Genomic DNA, 13,006 nt, shown 5'->3' on the forward strand with positions numbered 1-13,006 from the left:
AGGTGGTTGTGAGCAAATTGTTAGAATTGAGGCCTGATAAGTCCCCTGGGCCTGATGGGCTGCATCCCAGGGTGCTCTGGAAATTGTGGATGCACTAGTTGACATTTTCCAAAGTTCTTTAGATTCCAGGGAAGTGCCTGCAGACTGGAAAGTGGCTGATGTTGTACCACTTTTTAAGAAGGGAGGGAGAGAGAATACGGGAAATTATATACTGGTAAATTATAGACCAGTCAGTGGTGGGGAAGATATTGGAATCCATCATTAAAGGAGAAAAAGCAGAACATTTAGGAAGGAATAATAGTATAGGTGCTAGTCAGCATGGGTTCCTTAAAGGAAAATCTTGCTTGACTAATCTGGAATTTTTCGAGGACGTAACAAGGAGGATGGACTCGGGAGAGCCAGCGGATGTGGTGTACTTGGACTTTCAGAAAGCCTTCGATAAAGTCCCACACAGGAGGCTAGTTTGCAAAATCAAGGAGCATGGTATCGGGGGTAGGGTGCTGTCATTGATAGATAATTGGTTGAGAAAAAGGAAACAAAGGGTTGAGATAAATGGGTCATTTTCTGGATGGCAGGATGTGATGAGTGGGGTCCCGCAGGGGTCGGTGTTGGGCCCTCAGTTGTTTATCATTTATGTAAATGATTTGGGTGAGGGGATAAATAACTACATATGCAAATTTGCAGATGACACTAAACTGGGAGGTTGTGTAAAGAGTGAGGAGGATGTCAAGAAATTGCAAGTGGACTTGAACAGTTTAGGCGAGTAGGCGGAGAGATGGCAGATGAAGTTTAATGTGAGTAAATGCGAGGTTGTCCATTTTGGAGGCAGAAACAAGCGAGCAGAGTATTATTTAAATGGAGTTAAGCTAGGGAGTGCGGTAATGCAAAGGGATCTGGGCGTACTTGTTCACCAGTCATTGAAAACTAGCATGCAGGTTCAGCAAGCGGTGAAGAAGGCGAATGGTATGTTGGCTTTCATAAAGAGGGGATTGGAATATAGGAGTAGAGAAGCCCTCTTGCAGTTGTACAGGGCCCTGGTGAGACCTTACCTGGAGTATTGCGTCCAGTTCTGGTTCCCTTATTTAAGAAAGGACATAGTTGCTATAGAGGGACTGCAGCATAGATTTACAAAGTTAGTTCCCGGGATGGCAGGATTGTCATATGTGGATAGGTTTGAATGACTTGGATTATATGCGATGGAGTTTAGAAGGATGAGGGGAGACGTGATTGAGGATTTAAGATTATCGGAGGGCTTGACAGGGTGAAATCAGAGCACATGTTCCCAATGATGGGTGAGACTAGGACTAGAGGGCATAGTTTAAGAATACAGGGAAGGCCATTTAACTCAGAAATACGGAGAAATGTTTTTACCCTGAGAGTTGTGGGTCTGTGGAATGCATTGTCAAAGAGGGTAGTGGGGGCGGATTCATTGGATAGATTTAAGAGTTGGATAAGGCTCTTGTGGGCAGGGGAGTTGAGGGTTATGGGGATAAGTTTGGGATTAGTTATTGAAAGGGAAAGATCAGCCATGATCCGATAAATGGTGATACTGGTTCGAAGGGCCAATTGGCCTACTCCAACACCTATTGTCTATAGATCCTTCCCTGAAAATAAATTATCCCAATCCACACTAGATGACAATCTAGTGTCATTATTAAATCCTTTCACATCTCCTCAAAATTTGCCTTATTCCGATCAAGAATCTCAACATTAGGCCCAGCCCTATCCTTATGCACTATTAACCTAAAACTAATAGTATTATGATCACTAGACCCAAAGTGTTGCCCAACACAAAACTCTATCACCTGACCTATCTCATTTCCCTAATAGGAGATCCAATACTGATCCAGCCCTTTTACAGTATAGACTCCCAGTCAATGTGTGGAAAGTTAAAATCTCTTATAATCACCACCTTATGTTTATAACACATATATGCTATATCTTTACAAATTTGCTCCTCTAATTCCCTCAGCCCATTAGGTGGTCTGTAATCCACTTCCACCCCAATAGCCTCACTGGACGAGCCCTCCAATCTATCCTGCCATAGCACCGCTGTAATGTTTTCTCCAACAAGCAATTTGACTCCTCCACCTTTTGTTACTCCTGTTCTATCATGGCTACAATATCAGAAACAATATCAAGTTCAAATTTACTTATCATCAGATTACACAAATACAACTCAATGGAACAGGATTGTCCGGTGCAAAATGCTGCAAATACACATGCAGACATAACACATATAGACAAACAAAACATATGCACAGTATGTTATACAAATATTAAAATAAATAAATATGTTTAATAAATAGTAGAGTCATGGAGGGTTTATATGAGCGGTTCATCAGTCATTTAGCAGTCTCACAGTGCACATTGAGACTCGGGTTGTCCGCATTGAGACTCGGGTTGTCATTCTCACACCATTTCATGAGATTTTCCACCGCTTCTCTGTAGTGCAACTCATCATTGTTGCTGATGAGGCAACTACTGTTGTGTTCACTTAAATCGGTGCGGTCTAGAAGGGCTGATATGGCCTGTTTTCATACTGTAATTGTTATGTGGTTAACTGCAAATTTGATGACTATTATAGCTGGATCTGGCTAGATTCCTTCTTGGTGGAGGTGGCCAATGTCTGGCTCTTTTGTGGCATGTCATCAATCAGTCTGTGCCTATGTACCATCCAGATCTTGCTGTGAAGATGAAGGCTAATTAATGACAGATAAAATTTATGCCACAAAAATGCCATCTGCACAGGAGAGTTCAGCCCTGGCTGTTCTTAGTACCTCGTTGGTGGTCGCCATGCTCAGCAGCTCAGACAATAAGGGCTGTGGATTCTTGGAGACCAATGAGCGGGCACAGGGCAATGGAGCAGAGAACACCACCCCAATGAGAAGGAGAAGCCTGGGGGACCTTAAAGGGCAGGAGACCTCAGCCATGGACCACCTAGGAGCTCAGCAGCCAAAGACCTAACACGAGGGCTTTCTGTGGGATGCATTAACTTAGCTCATGGGAACCAGGTATCAGGACCAGGATATGTGAGAGTGTCAGCGATATTCTTGACAACATCCAGAGTGGGTGCTGTTATTTTTATATTGCTTCTTGTTTATTTTCCCCATGTAAATGTTGAGAATAGTTTGCCCACATCAGGTCACATGCATTTTTGAAAAAAATAGAAATGTGCAATGTTAAATGAATGTTATAATGTTGATAGGTAGATATGCCCTTACAAATGGGAAGGAGCCTGTTGGATGAATAGATGAATTTTGGCCAGAGAATTATGGACTTGGTTCAACAAGTTGATTTCTTGCATATTACTTTTATCTTACAGGTAAATATTCAGGGCATGGATAAAGTGAATAAAATTTCAAAGCATGTGAACAATCTAATAAATATTAATAAACAGCCGTATATACTAACAGATGCTTTAGAGAGGAAGGCATGAATGGGCTCAAATACATTTAGACATGGGCAGATACGTGAAATGCAGTGTGGCTGCATGACAAATTTTGCATTTATTTTTGAAACTTGAATGAGTTATAATCAACATTTACTAGTCTGAGGGGGAGCAAGAGGAGAGGAAACAATATTCATCTGCACAAAACCTCCTTTGAGGATGAGGTTTCATTAAGAAAGAGTGTGAGTAACCAATCAAGGTGAATCAAAGTCACAAAACCTTTACAAATTATTGGCTAGGCATGGGTTGGAGTGTTTGTATTTATTACAGGACACCAGAACTTTGGATGAATGACTTGGTCAAGGAGAGACTGTTATCAGAACTGCCCAACTTATTCAGTAATTGCATTAAACTGCCCACAATACAGCTTTACAATAATACATGGAAAAAACAAATGAACTGCTATTCCACTTTTCCTTCTGAGGCATGCACAAATCCCAGACAGCAAAGTCGAATAACTCTTCAAGAAACCGTCACGTGCTGGGGATTAGTGCAGTAAAGAGTGCCAGCCCTGCTGAAGAAGGGCTCAGGCTTTCTTGGGACACTGCATGACCTGCTATTTCTCTAGGGCTTTTGTGTCCTGCAGCAAGTTAGTACGTTATACACCATAAATCATCTTCTAGAAATTACCTGAGGGTAAAATAACAATTTCCATTGAGAATCATTGAAGGGATTCTTGCTTCATCTTATTTCCATCTCAGAAAAATAATTAATTATTTTGAAGGACAGTGATGTGACAGTTCCATAGACAGCTGGATGCCAGGAGCAGCTGTGAGAAGAATAACAGATTGATCTGTTTCATTGTGTTTGTTTAGGAAGGACTGTTGGCAAAAAGCAAAGAAAAACATCTGCTCTTCTTCCGATGCAATTTTTTTTCATATTATGATCAATCAGATGTGGACATCGTTACAATGGTCACTCAAAAGATGAAATTGCAGTGATCTCTGACAGGATGTGGGTATGGGTGGCAAGGTCGATGTTTACTGTCCTTCTCTTTCCGCCCCTAACTGATTAACTGCTAGACTTCCTTGAAAGTTAATTGAGCCCAACACATCGCTGATGGTCCAGACTGCTGTAAAGGATAGCAGATTCCCTTCCCTGAAGGACATTACTTTCAGCTGAGATGACAAGCTCATCAGAAAGCAAGGCTTCCATCATGCCCCACTTCCATTGGAGGTGCATCTGGCTGACAGTCCATGGTTCTTGCCGAAGCAGGAAGACCAATCAAAACCCCAGGCACAAAGCCATAGCTCAACATTCCAGCGAGTCCCAGTGGTAATTACTAAAATTAAAATGATACTGACATCTTTTATGACACTGCATGTCAATTCCTGGAGGCACTTGTTCAACGATTTTGTTTTACTTTTCAGGGAGTATGGTGCGATTGATGATGTGGACATTGACTTGCACATTGACGTCAGCTTTCTTGATGTGAGTAAATATGTGTTCATTGTTGTATGATGCATGGGACTTTGAATTTCTGTGTAAATGAACTGATTAATACTCCAATCACATTGAAGGACACTTAATCTGTGGCTCTTTAGATTCTATTACTGAACTCAGAATTGAAAATTAATATACTGCAGTGAAAGTTGGAGTAATAATGGTGACCCTTGACCTGATTTGGTACTTGGCTAACTAATCCAAGGCATCAATTGATAAGCTGTGCTGTATTAGTCTGAACAGCAGCGGAAAACTGTGGTGAATTACAAGTCCATCTTGTAAAATAAAATCTGATTTTCTGGCTTCTGAGAAATTTTACAAAGTTGTTCCTTCTCATTAAGAAATAAGAGTCTAAAATGCTCTAAGCTGCAGGATTTCACCTGGTGTGTAAATAATCAGAGTCCATTATACACCTATGACTGTGTGACCAGGCGCAATTCCAATGCTATCTACACCACAGTGGTCGGCAGAGTCAAAAGCAGCAATGAGGAAGCATACAGGAGGGAGATACATCAGCTCGTCGAATAGGGTAGCGACACCAAACTTGCGCACAACGTCAGCAAAACCAAGGAGATGATTATGGGCTTCAGGAGGAAGTCAGGGGACACAACACAGTCCTCATCAAGGGCTCAGTTGTAGAGCAGGTCACGAACATCAAATTCCTGGGCGGCAACATCTCATAGGTGTCGATGCAATCACAAAGAAGGCTCGCCACCTGCTATACTTTGTGAGATACGGTATGCCACCGAAGACTCTCGGAAACCTCTACAGGTGTACCGTGGAGAGCATTCTGGCTGGTTTCATCACTGCCTGGTATGGAGGCACCAAATATCAGAACAAGAATAAACTCCAGAGGGCTGTTAACTCGACCTGCGACATCACAAGCCCCAGACTTCACTCCATCGCGGACATCTACATGAGGCAATGTCTTAAAAAAGCAACCTCTATCCATCACCCACGCCATGTCCTCTTCACTCTGCTACCATCAGGAAAAAGGTACAGGAGTCTAAAGACGAGATTCAGGGGCACAAGGACAGCTTCTTCCCCTCTGCCATTAGATTCCTCAATAATCAATAAATCAAAGACACCTCCTTACTTTAATGCACTATTATTTTAATTTTTTTATATAGCAATGTCGTAGTATGGTTAATAATATGAACGTTTGCACTGTGCTGCCACAAAACACCAAATTTCATGACTTGTTCATGACAATAAATTTGATTCTGATGAAAGCTTTCCAAACCATGATGGTAACAGGAAGTATTGTGGGGCAGAGTTTCTTCAGAAATCGAGGAACTGTGTATTTTTTGGGGATGTCTTGTTGCAAAACATTGGTCAGGCAGCAATTAGAGTAATGTTTGCAGTTCTGACTATCAGTGGGGGAAGGAAAGAGTCCAGAAGAGATTCACCAGAATGTTGCTTGGAATGGAGGATTTTAGTTACAAGGAGAGGTTTAAGAGGGAGGATTAGTTCTCATTGGAATATAGGATTGTGATGGATGATCTCACAAAGTTTATAAAATTAAATAGGGCAAATAATTAGTCTTTTTCCCAGAGTGGACGGATTTGAAACTGGAAGGCACAGATTTAGACGAGAGGAGAAAAATTTAAAGGAGATCTGAGAGATAAGTTTTTCACACTGAAGGTGATGGTTGTATGGAAGTGGTAGGAGCCGAAACCATTACAGCATTTAAGAAGTATTTGGACGGGTACTTGGGTTGGAAAGGAATGGACAATGCCAGGAATTAATGAATGAGTGGGTGGAGCAAATCTCTTTGCTCAAAGTATTAAATCTCTAAATATACTCTTGAAAACTGCATATTATTGTCTAACTATGCATGACATTCAGATGAAGTTCTCCATATGTGTACAACATGGGAATTTCAAGTTAACAATACAGATGTAAAATTTCTTCCAAAGGTTATGAAAATTGTGAAATAAATGGAAAACAACATTTCTCATTTTATGCTGAAGTCAGTTTCCTTTTCTCTGCAATTAGCAAGGGTTAAGCTTCATCATCAAACTCCTAATTTGACATTTGCTGTGTTTCTTCCTAACTAGAGCCTCCACTTCCTTGCAGAACATGCCAGTGATGAATGATAACAATTTCAAAGGAGCCAAGCATGATTGAGTTGTTAGAATGACAACTACAGCTCTGTTAAGTTTTGCACATGAAGGAGATATGAAAGTGTGTTTGCTATAATATATTGTAAATTGAATGGTGTGTACTTAGTGTGATCATTCATTATACAGTTGTGATAGATCTTGTTACTTTTATATTTCTGAATAAATTGCTTTTTTCTGCTTGCCTGGCTTTTTGACAGGAGGAGATTGCTATTGCATGGGATGTTATTCGCACAGAACCCGTGATTGTGAGACTGCATTGCTCTCTCACACAGTATTTAAATGGCCCAGGTGAATATGCCTTCATTTCTTTTTGTTGGTTAATGTGAAACTTTACTTCAAGTTATCTCGCACGTCTACATGCCTGACGAACACAGGTGAAAAAATTCAGTTTTGTCATCTGACTTTTCATTTAAGCACGAATGTAAAGTACAGAAATGGTAAAGGGAGATTATTTTCTGACTTGGACTGCCAGTATGGAAGTGTAGATACAGGAAGCACAGCATGAACACTTAAAGCAGGCTTTGTTCATAATTTCTGACTATCTAGGATCAGTTATGTTTCATATTCAATTTAGGAGATGGTGATCACTAGAATATCAATGCCAAAAGGTTTTCTTTAATGGAACCACTTAATTTTCCTTCAGTATCTTAGTGAATGAGTACCCCACTCATCCATCTGTTTGGTGCAGTTCTATGGCAAAAAGACTTGTACTCTTAATTCCTTGATTTCAGGCTAAAGTGTTGTTGGAAAGAATCAGATCTACCTCCTACCAAAGATCCATAAACCCAATTGTCCCGGCAGACCCATCGTGTCCCCATGCTCCTGCCCCATCCAACTGGTATCATTTTACCTTGACTCCATTTTGTCCGCCCCGGTCCAGTCCTTCCCCACCTACATCCATGATGCTTTGTGTGCCCTCAACAACTTCCAGTTCCCTGAGCTTGACTGCTTTGTCGTTAACATGAACATCCAATAACTATACACCTCCATCCCCATACCAAAAGCCTCAAAGCCCTTTGTTTCTTTCTCAACAACAGGCCCAATGAGTCTCCCCTCACCACCACACTCCTCCAGCTGGCAGAATGTGCCTTAACTTCAATATTTTCTCCTTTCACTCATCCCACTTTCCCATTCATGAGTGCCCACATGGACCCAGCTATGCCTACCATTTTATTGGATACGTGGAGCAGTCCATGCTACAAACCTACACGGGCTCAGCTTCTCAACTCGCCCTCCGCTATATCGACGACTACTTTGGTGCTGCCTCATGCACCCATGATGAGCTCGTTGACTTCATCCTCTTTGTTGTCAACCCTGCGGGGACAGGTAGGGTTGTAGGTGAGGACAAGGCGAATCCTGTCTTTGTTTTGTGTGGCAGTGTAGGGGCCATTGCAGAAGTGCAGACAATGGAGGATATATGTATGAGGGCTGAGTTGACGGTGATAGTGGGGACGCCACAATGTTTCAAGAATGAAGATATGGAAGACCTCATCCTGGGAGTATATGCCACAGAGATGGAGGAATTGAAAGAAAGAAATGGCATCCTTACAAGGGGCAGCGTGTGAGAGTTGTTGTTGAGGTTGCTGTGGGTGTTGGTGGGTTGTACAAGATGCCTGTGGAGAGTTTGTCTCCCATGATAGAGACTGAGAGATTGAAAAAAAGGAGGGTGTTGTTAGAGATGGACCAAGTGAATTTGAGGTCAGGGTGGAAGTTGACAACAAAGTGGATGAAGTCAATGAGTCCATCACGGGTGCATGAGGCAGCACCAAAGTAGTCGTCGATATAGCGGAGGACGAGTTGAGAAGCCGAGCCCGTGTAGGTTTGTAGCATGGACTGCTCCACGTATCCAATAAAATGGTAGGCATAGCTGGGTCCATGCGGGTACCCAAGACTGGGAAAGTGGGATGAGTGAGAGGAGAGAATGTTGACGGTAAGGACATGCTCTGCCAGCTGGAGGAATGTGGTGGTGAAGGTGGTGGGGGGGAAAGACTCTTGAAACACGACATCAGTTTATCACTGCTTAAACTCACAGTCGTTTTGCTGCGCAGAACTGGCTCAGGATGCCAATTTGGAGCTTATTTATACGGATGCTTCAATTTGGTAAAATTCACTAAACCCATGCTTTATGATTGATATATCTGGCTGGAAATTGTGGTTCGGTTGATATGGGAATGTCTCGCAGAGTAAACCAGTTTAACTCACCTCTGTGCATGCAGCAAGGCAATTTATTGGAGGTGCCAGGTCCAATGGCAGTGCAGTGGTTAATTTACTGAATTTGTAAATTAACAGGTATGGTGGGGCGGTTTGAATTTTAAATTCGGTTAACAATCTGGAAGTTGTATAATGAAAAGCAGCTGTTCTTAATCTTAAAACGAAAAGCCTTAAACAGAGGAAATGTCCTCCATAGCCTCATGAGATCGATATGACCCGAACACTACAAAAGTATGGTTAACTCTAAAACATCCTCTGAAATGGCTCCACAAGTCAGGGGCAATTAAGATGAACAATAAGTACTAGGCCTCAACTTCATCCCAGAAAACTTCCATCCAGACAGTTTTCTTCTCATTAATTACAGCCCATCACTGCCTCTGACCCACCCCTCCAGTCAACTCACACTCATATCTACCTGCACCACCTTTCTCTGCTGCACTGATGGTTCTGGGTCAGTCACCTAAAAATTGCTCCACTGCACCTTCTGCACCACCAGCTAGTCACCATGTCTCAATATGTGACTCCTCCTAACCTCTGCATCCCAAATGAACCTGCTATCACCCACTCACCACCGCCCCCATCCCCTGCCGCCCATCCAAACACCAAGATAGACCTATTGATATCACCACATTCCCTGGACTCTGATTAGATCTCTGGCCATTACCCATGTACTAACTAATCATGCCAGTCCCTGATTTGTACTCTTTCCCACAATTACCTGGTCCTGCTGTTAAATAAGCATGAAAAATGCTAAAGAAGTTAGAAAACAGTTTTATGTTACAGAAATATAGGGGAGAGATTGATAGGATCAAAGGAATGTGTTTGGATGAGTGAGGTCAAGTTTGCCATGATGACAATAGAATAAGAAGTTGGAGGAACGCAGTGGATCAGGCATCCCTGGATAGAGATAGTCAGTTAGCCTTTCGGGTTAGGATCCTACTGAGACTAAAAAAAAAGGAAAGGGTGATGTCAACATATCCAGGGTGGTAAAAAGAGGAAGGGAAAGAAGTAGGGGAGGGGCTAAGAGGTGGTAGGACATTGGACAGAAGAGAGGAGAGTTGGAGAGACATTTGAAGGGAAAGACCATTGGGGGAAGGTTGGAGAGAAAAGTAAGAGCAGAAGTAAGTAAAGAAAATTGAAATTATGGAACCAGATACAAGTGAATGTTACATAAAATTAGTAAGATCAATGTTCATGCAGTTGGGTTCAAGGCTGTTGACGAGTTATATGATGTGTTGTTTACATTTGGCCTCACCCTGTTAATGGATTGAGGCTTGAAGGCAGACATTCTGTGTGGAAATGGTGAAGGGAATTAAAATAGTTGGCCTCTGGGAGTTCTAGCTTAGATCCACAGACAGAGCGCAAGTGTTCAGCAAAGCAGTCACCCAATATGCGTTGTCTCACCGATATCAAATAGGTGGGATAAAGAGTCCTGTTCTGCACTTTCTGTGATTACAGCTCTGAGGGAGGGAGGGAGAGTAGTTTTATTGGCTCTGTGAAAGGGGGCAGTAAGAAAAGGGAAGAGAAAGGGAGACTGAGCTAGAGGAAAGAAGAAATGGGGAAATATCGAGTGGGCACTAACACAAACCGGAGAAATTGATGTTAATGCCATCCAGATTAATGTTGTCCAGATGGAATATGAGGTGTTGTTCCTCTAATTTGTAAGTAGTCTCAGTCTGGAAGTGTACTGAGACCATGGACAGACAAGTCGGCAATGGAATGGGGCAGGGAATCGAAATGACTTGTGCTATTGTGACTAGGTTGGATGATGTGCATGTAAATTTTTTGCGTTACGTGGAGGGTCTGCTTTTTTTAAATATTTTTTTCCATACATGCATTTAATTAACAATCATATAAAACAATGAGTTTAAATTTTAAAAGATTTAAATCATTACATGATGGTTGTTACTCCTCTTCTCTCTCATACCCTGCCTTCCTAAACGCCCACCCCAAAGAAAAAAAACTATCAAATATATATAATTGTATAAAGCAAAGAAACAGAGGGTTGCTTCAACACATAGGACTTCAACAAGGTTTATATGATCAATTTAAGGAATTGGTGCAGGTCTCAAGAGGCTGGCAGAATACCACTACATATTTATACCTAAAATTTGCATTTATGGGCTCCAGATTTGCAAATATTTACTATATTTTTTTCTCAAATTATATTTAATTTTCTCCAAGGGGATACAACTTTGAATTTCCACATTCCATCTTCCCATGCCCAAGCGTGAGTCTGATTTCCATGTCACTTTAATACGTTTCCTTGCCACCGCTAATGTTATTTTAACAAATTTAATTTGATATATTGATAGTTTAAACTTGAGTCTTGTTCCTTCTATATTTCCCAATAAAAATAAATCTGGGTTATGTGGAATTATAATACCTGTGATTTGTTCTAAAACATTCCCTCAGTCCACCCTAAGCGACTGTAGTTTGGGACAAAACCAAGTTGAATCCAAGAAAGTTCCTGTCTCTTCACCGCACCTAAAACATTGGTCTGATAAATCTGATTTCATTCTATTCAATTTTTGTAGCGTCATTAGCAGATTTTAAAAAGTTATATTAAATTAATATGTACCTTGCATTAATAATATTTATCCTACAATCTTGACAGAGTTCTGACCACCTTTGCTCATCAATTGCAATATTCAAATCCAGCTCCCATCTCTGTCTAAATTTATGAATTCCATGTTTAGTAGTTACCGTTTGTAACATAAGATGCATTGCAGAAGTACATTTCTTAATATTTCCTATTCTAAGCTTTCCTCTCTCACTAATATTAGGTAACAGCATCGCTGGACCTTTCTCTACCCTCAAATATCCTTTCAGTAGAAAATAACAAAAAAAAGAGTATTATGAGTTATTCCATATTTATTCCTTGATTGTTCAAATGACCTTGTTCATAACAATTTTCAATATTTTTAATACCTTTACTAAACCAAATATTTAAAAATTGATTGTCCTTTGAAAAAGGTAAAAGACAATTTTGTATCAAGGCATTTTGGGCAATATACTTCCTTTTGTTCCAATTTCACTATTTATCTTATTCTAAATAGTAATTAGATGTTTCAACAATGCTGTTTCTTTAACACCAGTTATTAATTTTGAATATCATTTGTATATAAATTCCTCTGCTAATCTCCCTCCTATTTTATCTAGTTCTATTTTAACTCATTCTGTTTTTTTCTACTCTTTCAAAAAAATGAAGTCAGAAATATCTTAAAGTTTGGAAATTGTAGGCCTCCCATTTCAGTGGAAGGCCTGCTCATGGCCCTGGATGGAGATGTGGGATGGAATGAAGGGTCAAGTTCTGCACTTTCTCGGACTACAGCGGGAAATGCCCAAGGGCCCAGGATTAAACACTGTTACGAGGCCATCTAATTGGTAGATTAATGAAGGAAGTTAAAAAGATTGGAAGCAACCAATGAAACCTCTAAAACTTGTTGATGGTATAGAGTTCAATATTAATCTGAACGCTTCAAAATACCCAGATAAAATAATGATTTTGTACTGGACATTGTTCGAGCAGTGTAAGAAGCCACTGCTGGATAAGTTGGAGGAGGAATAGGATGGAGAATTAAAGTGATAGGCAACTAGAAGTTCAGGGTCATCCATATGAACAGAATACATTGCAGAGGAGGCTACATGATAAGCACCAAATGCAATACACAAGACTGGAGGAAGCATAAGTGAATTTCAGCTACACCAGAATACAGTTTGGGTTTCTAGATGGTGATATAGGATGAGGTCACTGAACAATTTCTCAACTCCC

At 40.9% G+C, this 13,006-nt stretch overlaps 1 protein-coding gene across 1 annotated transcript in view; it reads left to right on the plus strand.

Annotated features, from left to right (window-relative positions):
- The window catches only part of parp8 (poly (ADP-ribose) polymerase family, member 8), a 276,468-nt gene that overhangs the window by 156,125 nt on the left and 107,337 nt on the right, over positions 1 to 13,006 (plus strand). The window contains exons 7-8 of the mRNA XM_069923074.1: positions 4,822 to 4,882; positions 7,218 to 7,308. Coding sequence (XP_069779175.1) covers positions 4,822 to 4,882; positions 7,218 to 7,308 — 152 coding nt within the window. The remainder of the gene's footprint in view (positions 1 to 4,821; positions 4,883 to 7,217; positions 7,309 to 13,006) is intronic.

This window comes from Narcine bancroftii, chromosome 3 (genome assembly GCF_036971445.1).
Source record: "Narcine bancroftii isolate sNarBan1 chromosome 3, sNarBan1.hap1, whole genome shotgun sequence".
Lineage (NCBI taxonomy): Eukaryota > Metazoa > Chordata > Chondrichthyes > Torpediniformes > Narcinidae > Narcine > Narcine bancroftii.